Here is an 18,483-nt window from a genome sequence, read left to right as displayed (position 1 = left end):
GCCTGCCAGGGCTTCCCTGGTGGCACAGTGGTTAAGAATCCGCCTGCCAATGCAGGGGACTCGGGTTCGAGCCCTGGTCCAGGAAGATCCCACATGCTGTGGAGCAGCTAAGCCCGTGAGCCACAACTACTGAGCCTGTGCGCCACAACTACTGAGCCTGTGCGCCACAACTACTGAGCCTGTGCGCCACAACTACTGAGCCTGTGCGCCACAACTACTGAGCCTGTGCGCCACAACTACTGAGCCTGTGCGCCACAACTACTGAGCCTGTGCTGTAGAGCCTGTGCTCTGCAACGAGAAGCCACCGCAATGAGAAGCCCGCGCACCGCAACGAAGAGTAGCCCCTGCTCGCCGCAACTAGAGAAAGCCCGCGTGTAGCAACGAAGACCCAACGCAGCCAAAAATAAATAAGTAAATTTATTAAAAAACAAAAACGAGTTTCAGTTCATTCAGGAGAGGCCTGATATGGTCCCTTCCAACATGGCTGCAAGGAGTCCTTTATCTGATGTCTTTTCCAATATGAATAATGTCCTGGTTGCAGGTCATGGTGAATCTGATCTTCATCCAAAGTTAAGAGTATTGTGATAGCCTTCAGAAACAGTGTCCTTTTAATTAAACTTTGCAAGGAGCTATCTGAGAAGTGAGTCTTAGTCAGTAAATACCTGAGTTAACAAAACTAGAATATTCACTGAAACATAATCTTTTTCTTTCTAAAGTTAACCTCATTTCTACCAAATACCTGGTTAACTGACCATATAGCTAGCTATAAATGACAAAAGACTTTAAGAGTCAAGGTTAAAGAACTTGATTACAATGCAATTGAAAAGAAACTTGGTTACTGCTGTGACATACACTAAAATTATGACTGATATCACTTACAAGGACATACCAGAATTTTGGGAGTTCCACTTAATTTCTAGAATGTATATATTAATAATGTTTACACATATGACATAAACTAATAAGTTTTATCACCATCTGTTTAACTGCTCCCCATTTAACATACCAAATAAGCCTAATTAGTCTAATATTCCTCTCTCTGAGATGGAGAGAAAAATATTTTGAGGTGCTCCAGGGACCCTTTGGAAAACCTCAAAGTTAGAGGTCAAATGACCTTCATTTAGTATTTGATCTTTGGAAACTTTGTCAAAAATATCAAAAAGTTTTAAAACACTTGGTCAAATAGAATCACAGGTCACTGTGAAACAATAGCAATTCACTTAACCAGCGTGACGATAAACGATCTCAATAGCAGGGAATTTCCTGGTGGTTCAGTGGTTAGGACTCGGTGTGCACACTGCCAGGGCCCCAGGTTTGATCCCTGGTCAGGGAACTAAAATCCCATGAGCCAAAAACATGGCCAAAAAAATTAAAAACTTACTTAAAAAAAAAATCTCAATGGCAAATACAGATCACTTAAACACAAAGAAACTCACAATCTATTACCAAAAGCAGTTCAATATTTTAAGAAAACTTTGTCCTCTTAGAGAGAGGACCAAATTCAGGTTTTGTACCACTTTACCTTTAAAACATTTCCTTAATTAAGTTCAATCTTATCTCAGCCAATTTTGACCATGCACAAAACTCTCACAGTGTTCCTTTTCCACAAACTTTCCACAACTTTCTGTATCTATTCAGAAACAACCAGGTCTAGGACAAAACCTTTTTTCCTTTAACCAAATGCATTTTCAATCCTCATACCTTCTTTGCTGAAAACACACATCCTACTTCCTTGCATACTGAAATGTTTCCCTTATAATTCTTAACCTTAAAACCTTAATTTTTTTCTGGAATTCCCTGGTGGTCCAGTGGTTAGGACTCGGAGCTTCCACTGCAGGGGCCACGAGTTCAATCCCTGGTCAGGGAACTAAGATCCTGCATGCCGCACGTGGTGTAGCCAAAAAAAATAAGAATGCTGTTTGTCATATCAGCATTTCCTGATTGACAAACTTATGCTTATGCTTTAGTTTTCCTCTTCTAAGAACTTAGACCTCCCCAGCAATTAATGTTCCAGAATTTTATCCTGTTTGAAATGACCCGGATAGTGAATGAATTCTCGTAATTTACCTTGTTTTAGTTTCAAGTTACCAAAATCTGCAGATACTAACCTTTTCTTTCTGGCTGCACCATGTGGCTTGCTGGATCTTAGTTCCCTGACCAGGGATTGAACCTGGGCCTCCGGCAGTGAAAGCACAGAGTCCTAACCACTGGACTACCAGGGAATTCCCTAGTTGGACTTCTTTTAGGTGGCTCAGTTTCTCGCAATGACAGCCTAAAACCATCTTGGGTGCTCGGAACACTAGGTGATCAGCCTCTGTCACGCCGCCTGGATGAGCAGTACTTACTTAATGACTGTAATGGGATTTCCCTATGGGACCGCTACACATCATGAAAATTGATCCTCAGACACTTCCCAAAGATCCTCAGTCATCTGAGGATGGCTTGTGGCTGGAAGGAGCAAAATGTCCCTTTATTCTTTGGCGCTGAATAATTCAGTCTCTGATTTCACTAGCAAAAGTTTTGTTCAGGGCTTCCCTGGTGGCGCAGTGGTTGAGAATCTGCCTGCCAATGCAGGGGACACGGGTCCGAGCCCTGGTCTGGGAAGATCCCACATGCCGCGGAGCAGTTGGGCCCGTGAGCCACAACTACTGAGCCTGCGCGTCTGGAGCCTGTGCTCTGCAACAAGAGAGGTCACAATAGTGAGAGGCCCGCGCACCGCGATGAAGAGTGGTCCCTGCTTGCCGCAACTAGAGAAAGCCCTAGCACAGAAACGAAGACCCAACATAGCAATCAATCAATCAATCAATCAATAAATCTTTTAAAAAAAAAAGTTTTGTTCAGACCATATATCAACTCTTTTTTTTTTTTTTAAGCCAAATTTAACAAAAACCCAGCCACATGTTTCCCTGGGCCTCTTGCCCAGACCCCCTAGGTGCCTAGGAAATGCACCGGTGCCCCTTAAGACTCTAAGTCTTAAGTGAAAACCAACTCAAATAAAATTTTTAGGATCAACACCCAAACAATGAGATCCAAATATCAGGAGAACCCACCAAAAACACCTGGGGAGTGCTGAGAAGCAGGTGGGGCTCAATGGGCCCATGCTGCCACGGAGCACTTGTTCTGCATAGACTCCCGGTGGCCTCTGGCAGGAGTCTCTGATATCCTGCTGACTACACCAAGCATATGTCGATGAAAAATTTTAGTCAGTCGATCTAAAAAAGAAATGGAAAATTTTATTCGAGCCAAATTTGAGGATTATAACCCAGGAAGAGCATCTCACAAAGCCCTGAGAATTGTTCCGCCCATTAGAAGTCAAGACACAGTTATATATGCTTTTTGAGACAGAGGAGGGTTGTACATCAAATGACATATTATTGACAATTTACATAATCCACATCTGAGCACCATGTGACCCCTTATCAAGAAGGAATGTTACCTTTAAGGAACTGTCTTAGGAGAATGTTGCTCTTTATGGTTGAGTAGAAATTTCTGCCGATAGTAAAGGTTTGGTCAATGCATAATGCAAGATACACAATGCACAGTGGTGGGAGAGAGGAAGCCAAAAGGCAGAGAAGATTTTTTTGTTTAAATTTTTCTTCTTTCCATAAAATATGAATTTTATTTCACAGTTAATTGGCTCAAGAGTGAACCTGCCAGGATTAGATGTTATATATGTAACTCTTATACTGTAAAGCACTGTGAAGTCAGATTACTTTAAAATGATGTATCAAAAAGTCACGGGAAAAGAGCAGTTGAGTGTGGAAGCCCAGGGTTTATACCCCAGATCTGTCGTATACTAAATATGGAAATGTTTCCATTCTTGCCTATAAAATGGGGCTAATATAGTCTAGCCTGTCTGCCTCCCATGGTTAAGAGTATTAAGCAAAACAACAGTTTTTAACTTAGAATTCTATATAAAGGAAGTTTTAAAAATTATGCTCTTCTGTATTGTGTACCATGTTATATACCATTCCCTGAACAAGTTATGGGACTATCCTTTCTTCTGCGGAAAATTAGTCCTATTAGTGTGTGTTAATGTGGGTTCATGACAGTCAACATAAATACCTGCCATGTTCTAGGTGTAGGGAGAACAAAAGACCTAGTTTCAGGAAACAATAGTAGGTGCAGTGAGCCATGTGGCTGATTTAAAGAGACTGACTTTAGAAGGTAGTTAAAGCTTTTCCTTGGCTCTAGAGGCTCTAGCCCCTTGCCTGACCCAGCTGGTTCTTAGAGCCTAAGGTTCTAGGGGTTGTTGTTGACTGGCTCTTTTTTATGCTTTGAGATTTCATTCGTTGTCCTTCTGGGGCCAAGTTTTTTCATCAAACCTTTATTTTCACTGCCTATCTGGAGAATGGCTGTCTGAAATAAAAATGCCACTTGGATCCCAAATTCACTTCCACAAACCACCAGAATAAGCTGAATCAGGAGATAAACACTAACTTCTACACTCCTAAGAAATCATTCCCAGTGGGTCAGAACCGTTTAGTGTGTCCTAAGTAGCATTTTAAAAATGAAAACACATCTATGCACTGCAAGTAGTAAAGTATGAGATTTGTTTCAATTACATATAAGGACTGAAACAGGATTACTTTTTTTTTTCTTTTTTTTAATTGAGGCTCACAGTCTAGAGATACAAATACAAAACAACCACAGTGGGGCTTCCCTGATGGCGCAGTGGTTAAGAATCTGCCTGCCAATGCAGGGGACACGGGTTCGAGCCCTTGTCTGGGAAGATCCCACATGCCACGGAGCAACTAAGCCTGTGCGCCACGACTACTGAGCCTGTGTTCTAGAGCCCGTGAGCCACAACTACTGAGCCCATGTGCCACACCTATTGAAGCCCTCGTGCCTAGAGCCCGTGCTCCGCATTGGGAGAGGCCACTGCAATGAGAAGCCCTCGCACGGCAACAAAGAGTAGCCCCCGCTTGCCACAACTAGAGAAAGCCCACGCGCAGCAATGAAGACCCAACACAGCCAAAAATAATAAATAAATAAATTTTAAAAAAACAAAAAAACAACCACCACAGTGATGCTCCCAGGAGGCTTAAGTCCAGCTGATAGGTGGTGGTGAATGCACAAAAGAGAAACAGCAGAGTGGCCAGTATCCAGGGTCCTAGTCTATGCAGGACACAGTCACACCATCCAGATCTCAGTGCATCGACTGAAAGATGCACAACCTAAAAGTTGAGAATTATGTTTTATTTGGTGGACTTTCTGAGCACTCAAGCCTGGGAGGCAGCTTTTCAAGATAGTTCTGAGAGGCCGCTCCAAAGAGGTAAGGGAGGAGCCTTTACAGGATATACAGGAGTTCTGCAGCAAAAACCAGGTAGTCAGAACATCAAAAGATGACGGTTAATTAAAGAAAACCAAACATCTCAAGTTAACGAATTTAACACTTTTCTATGTATGAGAAGATGCAAGCGTCTGGGCTTATTGAAATCATTCCTTTGCTATGCACCTTAGTTGTCCAGGGCCAGTATCCCGTCCTTTCCCTTCCTGTGTCCCCTCAGGGTGCGCCCTTCGGGTGGCTGCAGTGGCTGAGGGCTTGGCAGTGGCAGCCCGTTTGTCTCTCCTGAGTTCCCTCAGGGCTCACCGTCAGGGGCGTTTGTAGTGGCTCATGGCGTGATGGCCGCAGCATCCTTTGTTTGTTGATATGGCAGGCAACATTTTTCACCCACAGTGCTTCCCCTTAGTAATAAAATTAGACCAACGTTTGGGAGACGTTTCATGACCAATTTTGTCCCATGGTGCTAGGAAGGCTCATTCCTAGATCAGGCAAAGATTCTGTTGATAGCCTACTCAGTGTGTTAACTTTTTTTGGATTAGGCCCTGTTGATAATCTAAAATTCTCTGGATCACCTGTCTTACTAGTCTATTATGATCCAGGAAATGTTTTCCCTTGTTGCTTCTTCTCATATCTAGAATCACACTGTTAGAATTATTGATCTATTTCCTCAAGATGTTTAGCCATCATTAATTTTGTTGGAGACTTGGTTACACACTGGGTAATGCAAGAGACAGTCTTATAAACTATATGGGATAAGTAATAAAGCTAGTAACATTAATAAGGTCATAGTACAGCAGAGAGAGACACAAAGCATGAACTATCTGGAAACAAAGAGAATAAATTAAAACAATGATTAGTATAACTAGTTGTAATTTAGTTGTAAGAAACCATCAAGTCCACAGGAGACCCAGCTGGAGAAGCCAAATTCTGTAAGGATTAGGTAGAGTGAAAAAGATAAATGTTTCATCTTTGTTTATAAAGGTATATTTTATCAACTTTTTGTAGGTCATAGCATAAGAGGAAAGGTTTTTCTAGAAAACAAAGATTAAAAGCCAGGATATTACAGAAAGAGTCATAAAATTATAAATCATGTTTATCAGTTCATTCAGTCCCATGTAATTAATTTCTGATGATCTGGATGAAGTGTTCAGGTTTTCCATTAGAGTTTTGTAATTTCTTACCTAGTTCAGTGGTATGATCCAAAAGTTATCAGAAACTTATATTTGTCAAAAATCCTTTCTAATGAATTTTCTTGGAAGATTTTCATTTTATAAAAGCATCAGAGTAAACCAATGATTGTCTATAAATGACAAGACTTAAATGGCATGGTTAAAGATCTGATTACAAGGCAATTGGCAAGAAACTTGGATATTTCTGTGACATGTAACATTTTAAGATAATAACTAGAATTATGACTGATAATACTATACCAGAGCGTATCAGAATTTTAGGAATTTCACATAAATTTTGGAATATCTATAACATTTATCCATACAATATAACTAAGGTTCATCTCCAATCATGTGACAATGTTTCTCAAGTAATTTAACATACCAAATAGGCCTAATTAGTTTAATATTCCTCTCTGAGATGTCTTAGGGTTCCTTTGAAGCATCCCAGAGTTAGCCAGAGGTCAAAAGAACTTTTGTTGGGCTTCCCTGGTGGCGCAGTGGTTGAGAATCTGCCTGCCAATGCAGGGGACACGGGTCCGAGCCCTGGTCTGGGAAGATCCCACATGCCTCGGAGCAACTAGGCCCGTGAGCCACAACTACTGAGCCTGCGCGTCTGGAGCTTGTGCTCCGCAACAAGAGAGGCCGTGACAGTGAGAGGCCTGCGCACCGCGATGAAGAGTGGCCCCCGCTCGCGGCAACTAGAGAAAGCCCTCGCACAGAAACGAAGACCCAACACAGCCATCAATAAATAAATTAATTAATTAAAAAAAAAAAAAGAACTTTTGTTAGAATTTGATATTTGGGATATTTGTCAAAAATATTAACACTTGGTCAAATAGGATCACAGGTCACTGTGAAACAATACTTAACCAAAGTGACAAAAAATTTCAAAAAAAAAAAAAAGATCACTTAAAGGCAAAAAAACTCACAAAATCTGTTACCAAAAGCAGTATTTCAGGGCTTCCCTGGTGGCGCAGTAGTTGAGAATCTGCCTGCCAATGCAGGGGACACGGGTTCGAGCCCTGGTCTGGGAGGATCCCGCATGCCGTGGAGCGGCTGGGCCTGTGAGCCACAATTGCTGAGTTTGCACATCTGGAGCCTGTGCTCTGCAGTGGGAGAGGCCGCGATGGTGAGAGGCCCGCGCACCGCAATGAAGAGTGGCCCCTGCTTGCCACAACTAGAGAAAGCCCTCGCACAGAAACGAAGACCCAACACAGCCATAAATAAATAAATAAAATTTTTTTAAAAAAAGCAGTATTTCAAGAAAACTTTATTCTCTTAACAGAGAACCAAATCCAGTCTTGCACCAGTCTACTTTTAATAACAAAATCCATTTACGAAATTAAATTGAATCTAATCTGAGCTTGACCATGTATAAAACTCCTTTTTCAGGGCTCCCTTTTTACAAATCTTCTACAAGTTTCTGTATTCATATTAATTTGTCCCTTATTTTTTTTAATACAGAAATAACCAGCTCTAGGACAAAATCATTCTTTCCCCTTAACAAAATGTACTTCCATTCCTCATACCTTCTTTTGCTGAAAACACACATCCTACTTTCCTTGCACACTGAAATATTTCCCTTATTATCTTTAGTAGTTCTAATTACATACTACAATTTTAACTGTTAAAAACCTTAATCTCTAGCACAAACCAACAAGCAGCAAGTAATTATAAGCTGTTTGTCATACCAGCATTCCCTGATTAGGAGTATCCCATAACCTCTAGAAACATATAAAATAATTTCTTTCCTCAATGTGGTACAAGGTATGTTTGTAATAAACCCAGACATCTTTAGTTTTCCTTTCCTAAGAAGAATAAAGTGATTAACTTTAGACCTGTTTAGCAATTAATGTTTCAGCATTTTATCTCATTTGAAACGACCTGGACATTCAATAAATTCCCATCATTTAACTTAACTTAGCAAAACTCAAGTTACCAAAAATCTAGAGAAACTATTTTAGACAGACATACCCGGCATAATTATTTCTAAAAGAGTTCACCTGAAAACTCTTATCTCATTTACCTTCATTTTATAACTTATGAAAATATTATCCTACCACATTAATTTGTTGCTGTTGTTATTGTTGACAAAGTCTGTAACAGAAATAACATGAATGTGGGGCTTCCCTGGTGGCACAGTGGTTAAGAATCCACCTGCCAATGCAGAGGACACGGGTTCAAGCCCTGGTCCGGGAAGATCCCACATGCCGCGGAGCAACTAAGCCCGTGCGCCACAACTACTGAGCCTGTGCTCTAGAGCCCAGGAGCCACAACTACTGAGCCTGTGCTCTAGAGCCCACGAGCCACAACTACCGAACCCCGTGCGCCTAGAGCCCGTGCTCCACAAGAGAAGCCACCACAATGAGAAGCCCGCACACCACCAAGAAGAGTAGCCCCAGCTCACAACTAGAGAAAGCCCGCACACAGCAACGAAGACCCAACACAGCCAAAAAAAAAGACGTGAATGTATTGACCTTTAGTAAACCTAGGTACAATACAGTAAGACATGTCTATATTAATTAAGTTAGCGAGCTTAAGCTAGCTTTAATACCAGATGTTATACTATATATAAAATAGATAACCAACAAGGACCTACTGTATGGCACAGAGAACTATACTCAATATTTTCTTTTCCTTTATAGGAAAAGAATCTGAAAAAGAAAAAAAGTATATATATAAAACTGAGCCACTTTGCTGTACACCTGACACTAATACATTGTAAATCAACTATACGTCAATAAAAAAATATTTTTAAAAACGAGATGTTAATTTAATATTGAATATTTCTTAGGTCACATAAACCTGAAATTCATTCCGACCACTTTCTTTTATATTTAGAAATATTTAGTTTGTAACACCTTACTTTTAAGTCAATTATATAGAGCTCTTTTTAAATTTTAATTTTGATAATATTTCTAGGGGTAGATACATCTCATAATAATGTCTCATAATAATGTACACACAGACACATAAACAGACAAAACTAGAGATCGCATAGCTTCACTTTAAAACTTAGTTATTGGGAGAACTGCGCAGAAGGGGAGAGGCAGCATGTGGAAAGGAGGGCCTCTGCAGTGTGGATTTCGGCAGTTTGGAGCACAATTATTGAAGACAGCTGTGAAGCCACACACTCCTCTGGGTTCTCTGGATCTTCTGCCTCAGTTACAAGCACCTCCTCCATCAAATGTCGTCAAATTCCTGAGAAACTGGAGCTCACTAGTGAGACTATAGACAGCCCTACTCAGTCACCCTGGTGTTCACAGTATCGCAGACAACTACTAAAATCCCAACCAGAGCTGAGTACCTCTGCAGAGTTTTTTGTAGAAGATAGACCAATGCCTAATTTGGAAATAGAGAAGGAAATTGAATTAGATAATGAGGATTATTGCATTAAACAAGAATACCTGTTATGCGAAGACTACAAATTATTCTGGGTGTCGCCAAGAAACTGCAGAGTTAACCATAATAAAGGTATCTTCTCAACCTGTCCCATGGGATTTTTTTTTTAATAAATTTATTTATTTATTTTTGGTTGTGTTGGGTCTTCTTTTCTGTGCGAGGGCTTTCTCCAGTTGCGGCGAGCGGGGGCCACTCTTCATCGCGGTGCACAGGCCTCTCACTGTAGTGGCCTCTCCCCTTGCGGAGCACAGGTTCCAGACGCGCAGGCTCAGTAGTTGTGGCTCACGGGCCTAGCCGCTCCGCGGCATGTGGGATCTTCCCGGACCGGGGCACGAACCCGTGTCCCCTTCATTGGCAGGCGGATTCTTAACCACTGCGCCACCAGGAAAGCCCCCATGGGACTTTTATATCAACTTCAAGTTAAAGGAAGGTTTAAATGAGGAGTGTGATAATTTGTGTAGCTGGTATCAATACCAAGATGGCTGTATCGTTTGGCACCAATATATAAACTGCTTCACCCTTCAGGATCTTCAATACAGTGAATTTATTACCCATGAAATAACAGTGTTGATTATTTATAACCTCTTGACAATGGTGGAGAAACTGCACAAAGCAGAAATAGTCCATGGTGACTTGAGTCCAAGGAGTCTGATTCTTAGAAACAGAATCCACGATCCCTATGATTGTAATAAAAACAATCAAGCTTTGAAGATAGTGGACTTTTCCTACAGTGTTGACCTTAGGGCAGAGCTAGACGTTTTTAACCTCAGCAGATTTCAGACTGTACAGATCCTGGAAGGACAAAAGATCCTGGCTAACTGTTCTTCTCCCTACCAGGTAGATCTGTTTGGTATAGCAGATTTAGCACATTTACTATTGTTCAAGAAACACCTGCAGGTCTTCTGGGATGGGTCCCTCTGGAAACTTAGCCAAAATATTTCTGAGCTAAAAGGTGGTGAACTATAGAATAAATTCTTTGTGCGGATTCTGAATGCCAGTGATGAGTCCACAGTGTCTGTTCTGCGGGAACTTGTGGCAGAAATGAATGGGGTGTTTGACACCACATTCCAAAGTCACCTGAACAAAGCTTCACGGAAGGTAGGGAAGATAATCAGTCCTGGGGCTTTCCTCTTCCAGCAAGATAGGCAGTCAAGTCTCTCGCAGATTCCTGCCTAAAACCAATGGTTGTACTGTGGAACACTGGACCTGTATATGCTATGATTTAATTTAGGTATACTACTAACACTTCTCTACTTTTTGGTAGAAGTATATTTCTAGGTAACTGGCATTTTCTACTCAACAAGGTACCTCCTCTTGGCCTTGTCTAACTTTAACAAAGAACTGTTTTATTCTAAATGGATTCCGTATTAATGGGTACCTTGTTGTCATTTTTTTAAACATCTTTATTGGAGTATAATTGCTTTACAATGGTGTGTTAGTTTCTGCTGTATAACAAAGTGAATCAGCTATACATACACATACATCCCCATATCTCCTCCCTCTTGCGTCTCCCTCCCACTCTCCCTATCCCATCCCTCTAGGTGAACACAACCTTGTTGTCATTTAACGCATTTGTCTCAACTTTTCCCGTTTGTAATTTGTGACCTGTACCCTTATGATCACTATGTATTTTGTAAAGAATAAAATAGTATTTGTTAAAAAAAAAAAAAAAAAACTTAGTTATTGGGACTCCCCTAGCAGTCCAGTGGTTTAAGACTCCAAGCTTCCACTGCAAGGGACGCGGGTTTGATCCCTGGTTGGGGAATTAAGATCCCACATGCTGTGTGGGACAGCCCAAAAAAAAAAAAAAAAAAAAACTTAGTTATGAATCAGTTATCACAATATAAACTTACTAGTTTATAAATAACACTTGGAATGAATTAAATTTGCTTGCTCAGATGACTAAGCCTTTACTATTTGTGGAAAAGACTTTTAAGATTTGTATTTGTCCTTGATAAACCCTTAAGGAGGCTATTAATTAGATTTTGGCTGAGGGAGACTTTCCAGCTGTTTGAGTTTAAAAAGGCCACTTTTTCCTTTTCTTCTTCCTTGGTTTCAGGTTCTTTCTGATTGAGTTAATTAGGCTCAGTCTCAGGTTTCTGTGGGCTGTATTTACATTTCTGTTGTCAAGATTTGCAAGACATGGACTCCCCTGGTGGTCCAGTGGGCACGAAGGAATTCAGGCGCTTTTGTCAATCTTTTAAGTTGATTAATTGGCCTGTTGCCCCAAGTAACTGTTGGTCAAGTATCTCAGTGTAATTTTTTCCAGCCCTTTAAATATATTTTTTTAAACTGGGATAAATAGAGCAGACTTGTTTGGGGCCCTTTAATGTTGGGAACCAATAGTGGGTCCCTTTGGCCCATCCAACCTTAGGTAGTTTTGTATCAAACCTTTAATTTAATCCCATTAACGTCTGTTTTATTTATTCCATTTTTAAGTAACCACCTTAAAATTTCCAACTTGTTGGGAAAAAGTCCCTAGACTTTCCCTTCAGTTTTTTCTTGTTTTCCTGTTAATCAACCTAATTAAAATTAATTATTCTAATGTTTTTATTGTCATCCATAAGACCCATTGAGGGGAAGCAGAGACCACAATAAGGCTTCCCAAACCATTTTTTGGGGGGTGGGGGATTGTTTTAAACTAAGGGAGTTCTTAGGTTAACCATTATATATATTTTTCCCACCTTTTTTTTTTCCTCATAGGTACCAATAAAACAGCTAGTTATAATGAGAGCTCCCTAAAACTTTACCAACTCAGAGTTTTTCCAATTTAAAGGCTCCATCATCTGGCCATTAATGAGATGTATCTTAATAGTGACTCAGATCTTGCTCTTGCCGCGTGCTGGTGTTGGAGGACCCTCCTTGCTTCAGATTTACCAACAGCATGAATCAAGAAAAGTTAGCCAAACTTCAGGCTCAGGTCCGGATAGGGGGCAAGGGTACAGCTCGCAGAAAGAAGAAGGTGGTACATAGAACAGCTACAGCTGATGACAAAAAACTTCAGAGTTCTCTGAAAAAACTGGCTGTGAATAATATAGCTGGTATTGAAGAGGTGAACATGATTAAAGATGATGGGACAGTTATTCATTTCAACAATCCCGAAGTCCAAGCTTCCCTTTCTGCTAACACCTTTGCGATTACTGGACATGCAGAAGCCAAACCAATCACAGAAATGCTTCCTGGAATATTAAGTCAGCTTGGTGCTGACAGCTTAACAAGTCTTAGGAAGTTAGCTGAACAGTTCCCTCGGCAAGTGTTGGATAGCAAAACACCAAAACCAGAAGACACTGATGAGGAGGATGATGATGTTCCAGATCTCGTAGAAAATTTTGATGAGGCATCAAAGAATGAAGCTAACTAAAATTTTTTCTGGTTTTTGGAAGCTGGCATGGACTAGATTTAACAAATCAGCTATGTGGTTCCAAAGTTTTACAGACACGGAGAACATCAGCTGTTACTAGTTCAGTAATATAAATATTTTGTATATTAATAATGCTGTTTGTTCAGCATTTTTCGATCATTTGATTTTGCCTTTTGCACTTCCTCCCAGGATCTATTCTTTTGGTCAAAATACGAAGTGTTGGTGCAGTTTGAGGGTGTTCTGGGTTTTGATTCTTGGGTTTTTTGTTTTTTTTGTTGGGGTATTTTTAGTGTGTGTATGTGTATGTATGCGTGTGGGTATGTGTGTATACAGTGGAGAGCAAATTGGAAAAGTTTTATTTATCCTCCTCCTTACCCCAGTAGAAATAAAACAAATCTTTACATTTGTTACTTTTTATTTTTTCTTTTTTTTTTTTTTTTTAATTTTATTTATTTATTTATTTACTTATTTATTTTTGGCTGTGTTGGGTCTTCGTTTCTGTGTGAGGGCTTTCTCTAGTTGCGGCAAGCGGGGGCCACTCTTCATCGCGGTGCGCGGGCCTCTCACTATCGTGGCCTCTCTTGTTGCGGAGCACAGGCTCCAGACGCGCAGGCTCAGTAGTTGTGGCTCACGGGCCTAGTCGCTCTGCGGCATGTGGGATCTTCCCAGACCAGGGCTCGAACCCGTGTCCCCTGCATTAGCAGGCAGATTCTCAACCACTGCGCCACCAGGGAAGCCCTACTTTTTATTTTTTCTAATGATGCACAGAATTAATGAAAAGTGAGTATCCTGGATTTCAAATCTGAGGAGATTTTACCCTTGGAGGTTTGGTTTTAATTTGCTTCGTTAACATATTTCTCATACATTTTTCTGGGTTTAAAATGTCTTGAGATATTTTGTCACCAGCTTCATGCTGGCATAATGGGTAGCATATCTTTGGTGCAGTTGCCTTAGATTCACTTACCTAGTTAGACCCAGAGGAATTTCTTCTACTAGATTTTGTCCTAAATGCCTTGTTTTCTCCCCTTTTGGTCTCTAAATGGCCTGGTTAGCCTTTAGTAATGCTCTTCCTCATCTTCCATCTAGCCTGAGAAAGATGTTCTCCATATAGAGTTAAGCGAGTGCCTAATCCCTCTTTTTGTAAGATTGTTCCCACATCTTGAGGAACAACAGCTCCATCTTCAACTTCTTATTCCTTTGATTTTACAGTTTGGTAGATTTCAAACTGGAATAGCTAGCATGTGCTTGCTAAATAATTTTATGCCAGCCTTATCCTGTATCCTAGCTGTTCTTAATAGCAGGTGCAAAAATGCCTCTTTTTCAGCAAGGTTGAAATTGGGAATGTCCTTTTGAATCAGAAAAAATGGGCCGTAGACTCATTCCCCAGCACAAATGGGCATTCTATGAAATGGTACTGGCCCCAGGAGGATTTCTTCAACCACTCCTCTACTCTTGGCCTTGAACCTACCTCTGGATTGGATATTACTATTGTAGCTGCTCATAGCATCCTCCTGCATGCTTAGAGTAATGCTTTGGGGGAACACTGGTAAAACACAGTATTTATTTTTTCACCTCCTTTCAGAGGACTTGGAGGTAAGTTGCATTCATTCATTGACGCTTCCCTCTTGCCGTCCGATGATAAAAGCTTGCACTTTGTTATATCAGCATTTGTTATAGCCAATATTTAAGGATAAGATTTAGAAAGTCTATCATGGCCCATCATCAAACTATGGCTTAACCTTGCAGCATATCAACTTTTGTTTCAAGCTAGATATCTTTATTTGATATCTCTAGTGCAAGACCAACATATCAAGAGATCTGTAGACACGAAGGCAAAGGTCTTGTGTTTTTTTCCATCCAGACACCTCAATTTATTTTATACATTTGTTGATTTTTCCTGTTATGTTTTATATAATATATGGAGTTAACTACAAAATAAAATAACAGTAATAAAATAAAAAAAAAAAGTGACTCAAACCAATAAGATGCAAGAGGCATTCCCCACAAGAGAGTGTGAAGGCTGCTGCCTAAACAAGATCCAGAAAGTTTATTCCCAAAAACAGTCTAAGGAAGTAAAGGCCTTTGTTGTACAGGCTGACGCAATGAAGGTTAAGATGGCAAAAAATCCCCGAGAGTTGGTACAGCCAGACAAAAGACTGCTCAGAATCCCAGTCTATTTAATTGGCTGCCAAATGTACACCATATGTGCACCTTTTGGATGGCAGAGACCAAGTTCTCAAAAGCCATACACACAAAAGGCTGGAAGAAGATCGAGTAGAACATTTACATCTCAAAGACACAGGAAGAGAAATGAAACTTCCCCCAGAAGGGCTTTTGTTTTTGTTTTTTTAAGGTCAGAATTTTGAAAAGATGTTTTTATCAAGCCGGCTTTTTCTAACTTAACTGCGTATTCAATAAATGAGCCCAATCTGAGTCATTTTCAGGATGAGATTTCCTTTGACTCCCAATTAAGTAGGTACTTGCAAGTATGAGCTCCGTACATTCATGAATCTGGCTAGAGTGTTAATCGGAGGTTGGTTTTCTGAAGCCCTTCGTTTTTGTTTGAGATAATCTATTTCCCGTTTTAAAGTTGAATTCGTCGGGGATAAAACTTACTAGTGCACTTTTATCCTGACAAATTCTTATTAAGGTAGCCAATTTGAGGAAAACATCAGGTTTATCTAAACATTCAGCCCAGACTGCTCAGTACTTTTTTTTTTCTTTGGCCCCGCGGTGTGGCATCTTAGTTCCCTGACCAGGGATGGAACCCGTGCCCCCTGCAGCGGAAGCGCAGAGGCTTAACCACTGGACCACCAGGGAAGTCCCCAGATATCTTTTCAACTGAGCAAATCCAAGTGTCTTTCAACTGGGTTCCCCCAGTATCTTTCAGCTGGGGGGCATTTTCTTCCAGTGTCTTTCAACTGGGCTCCCCTAGTATCTTTCAACTAGGGAGGTCACTCCCCAATGTCTTTCAACTGGGGAGCCAGGCATCTGTTAGACACTGCTAAATAAATCTCAGGATAATCAACCAATAATCAGGAGATCCAAGAACCAGGAGAGACTCACCCAAGTTCGTATGAACTCTCCAAGGAGGCGGATGGGCACAAGAGGCCTCTTCCAGTACCAAGGGTCCGGTTCCTCGTAGAGTTCAGGCGAAGAGGAGAAGTCTGCTCTGGTTCCCTCCATGGTCACCAAAACTGTTGACTGAAAAAAAAAAAAAGCAAAACCTCAAAGTTGAGAATTATTTTATTTGGCAGACTTTCTGAGGACGCAAGCCCAGGAAGCAGCCTCTCAGATAGCTCTGAGGGACTGCTCTGAAGGATAGACAGGAGTTCTGCGACAAAATCAGGTACTCAGAACATCAAAAGATTACTGTTAATTAAAGAAAACCCGACATCTCACGTTAATGAATTGAGCTTTTTTCTGTGAACAGGTAGATGCAAGAGTCTGGGCTCACTGACACTTTGCCTTTGATATGCGCCTTAGCTATCCAAGGCCAGTATCCTGTTCTTTCCCATCTTGAGCCCCCTCAGGGTGCGCCGTTGACAGTGTCTGCAGGGGCTAAGGGCTTGGCAGCGGCAGCCCATTTGTCTCCATCCTGAGTTCCCTAGGGCTCACCGACGGGGCCGCAGTACTGGCTGATGGCTAGATGGCTGCAGCGTCCTTTGCTGATAGGGCAGCAACATTTTTCATTCACAGTTGCAAAGGACCTCGAGCCTCAGGAACCCACTATGTTCCATCTAGGAAGGCGCTGTCGCAACCTCCCCGGAGCCAGGTTCTTCTAGGAGGGTCCTCTGCCCATCGGGAGGGTCGTCGGGCCTGTGGCCCCGGGTCTGGATTGGCGGCGCGGGGGCGTCGGCGGAGCCCGAGGCCTCCCAGGGCTTGGGCCTCCGCGGGAGCCGGGACGCCGTGGGTTCGCCGAGGGTCGCCACGACGTGGCGCCTCTCCAGGCCGGGGAGCCCCCGGCCCTGCTGGACCAGTTGCAGGAGCTGCGCCAGGGTCACCGAGGCCGAGGCTGAGTCCGCGGGTGCAGAAGCCGCGCCACTCCCGCTCTGACTGCCGGAGGGCTCCATGGCTGGCTTGGAGCCTGAGCGCTTCCGGGCGGGATGGGTGCAACCACCGTCGGAGGAAGTGAAGGGGGGCGTAGACCGTACCAAGCGGCCCAGAGAGCGGGGAGCACTGGAAAACATGCTCCGCGCGGAAACGCTTCACCCACACATACACCACTTAGCCCGCCCCAGAGCCTCCAACATGGAATGCTTTAGAACACGGGAAGGCTTGTACAGAATGGAACGTGCCTGCCGACACGCCGATGCAGGCAAAAAGACCTGAGTTTGCACACTCGCCCGGGCACCGCGCACACACCTGCCTTCATGCATGCGCTGAGACTACTGCATAGACACGTGGTGGGGGGTGGGGGGGGGCGGGGGAGATAACCTCCATCCCAGGCTCCAGAGCACCAGACAGAAAATAATGGAGGAGATGTCTCCAGTGGTCTCAGGAGAACTGGGAACAAAGGACACGACTGCAGAGCCTCGCCACTCTCTCCCCATTTCCTGCCATCAGGACTATTCCAGGCTTTCCCAGAGGGGAGGAGAGAAGATGAAGGCAAGCCAGGAGTGCTACATTCCCTCCAGCTGTTTGGGAAGCCAATGCCAATAAAACCCAGGTTTCTAAGTTTATCGAAAACTAGCCTGATCTGGCACAGACCGCCTTAATCAAGTAAGCAAAGCTTAATTACTACTAAGCGGACAAACTGGCATCATCTGCCTCCTGAAGTGATGCACTGCAGGGACACTACAGGTGCAGGGACACTGCATCTCCTCTGTAGTGTTCCTGCCAAAAGTGTTCACTCTGAATCTAAACTGGAGGAAATGAGCAGACAAACCAAAGTGAGAGACATTCTGCAAAATGACTGGCCTGGATGCTTTATAGATGTTGATACATAAAAGACAAAGAAAGAAAAAGACAAGATTGAGGAACTACGTCAGACTAAAGGAGATGTGAAAAATGCAAAATGTGATCCTGTGTTGGAGCAAAATGAGGGGAAAATCAGTTACAAAGGACATTTTACCCTTGGGAAAATTTGAATATGCTCCGTATATTAGATGACAGTGTTACATCAGTGTTAAATTAGGTGCAGTAACTGTGCTTTGGTTACATGGGAGAATGACCTTGTTCATAGGAGATACATGCTGAAGTATTTATGGGTGAAATGTCATGAGAGAGAGAGCAAGCAAGCAAATGTGGCAAAATTGCTA

General features: G+C 42.2%; 1 protein-coding gene, 1 long non-coding RNA gene and 1 pseudogene across 3 annotated transcripts; 1 reads left to right on the top strand and 2 right to left on the bottom strand.

Annotated features, from left to right (window-relative positions):
- Positions 1–398: 398 nt before the first annotated feature.
- LOC309638557 lies at positions 399–12,677 on the bottom strand. The gene is made up of 2 exons (XR_014251199.1): positions 11,414–12,677; positions 399–11,239 (listed from the first exon to the last, which is right to left on the bottom strand). It is a non-coding gene; the product is annotated as an uncharacterized lncRNA (long non-coding RNA).
- A 12-nt stretch (positions 12,678–12,689) lies between these two features.
- On the top strand, positions 12,690–13,568 carry LOC309638552 (transcription factor BTF3 homolog 4 pseudogene; annotated as a pseudogene). The gene has a single exon. The product of its transcript is annotated as a transcription factor BTF3 homolog 4 pseudogene (transcript).
- A 2,882-nt stretch (positions 13,569–16,450) lies between these two features.
- PEX39 (peroxisomal biogenesis factor 39) lies at positions 16,451–17,427 on the bottom strand. Its single transcript, XM_082414637.1, has one exon. The coding sequence runs from the start codon at positions 17,410–17,412 to the stop codon at positions 16,963–16,965; it is 450 nt and encodes a 149-aa protein (XP_082270763.1). The 5' UTR covers positions 17,413–17,427; the 3' UTR covers positions 16,451–16,962.
- Positions 17,428–18,483: the final 1,056 nt, after the last annotated feature.

Source organism: Balaenoptera physalus (assembly GCF_965194825.1).
Source record: "Balaenoptera physalus genome assembly, chromosome: 11".
NCBI lineage: Eukaryota > Metazoa > Chordata > Mammalia > Artiodactyla > Balaenopteridae > Balaenoptera > Balaenoptera physalus.
Note: the sequence above shows the minus strand (reverse complement) of the source record. Positions and strands in the feature narration are given on the sequence as shown.

Excerpts from the sequence above, each read along its gene's own strand:
- PEX39 (XM_082414637.1), bottom strand. The coding sequence starts at position 17,412 with ATGTTTTCCAGTGCTCCCCGCTCTCTGGGCCGCTTGGTACGGTCTACG.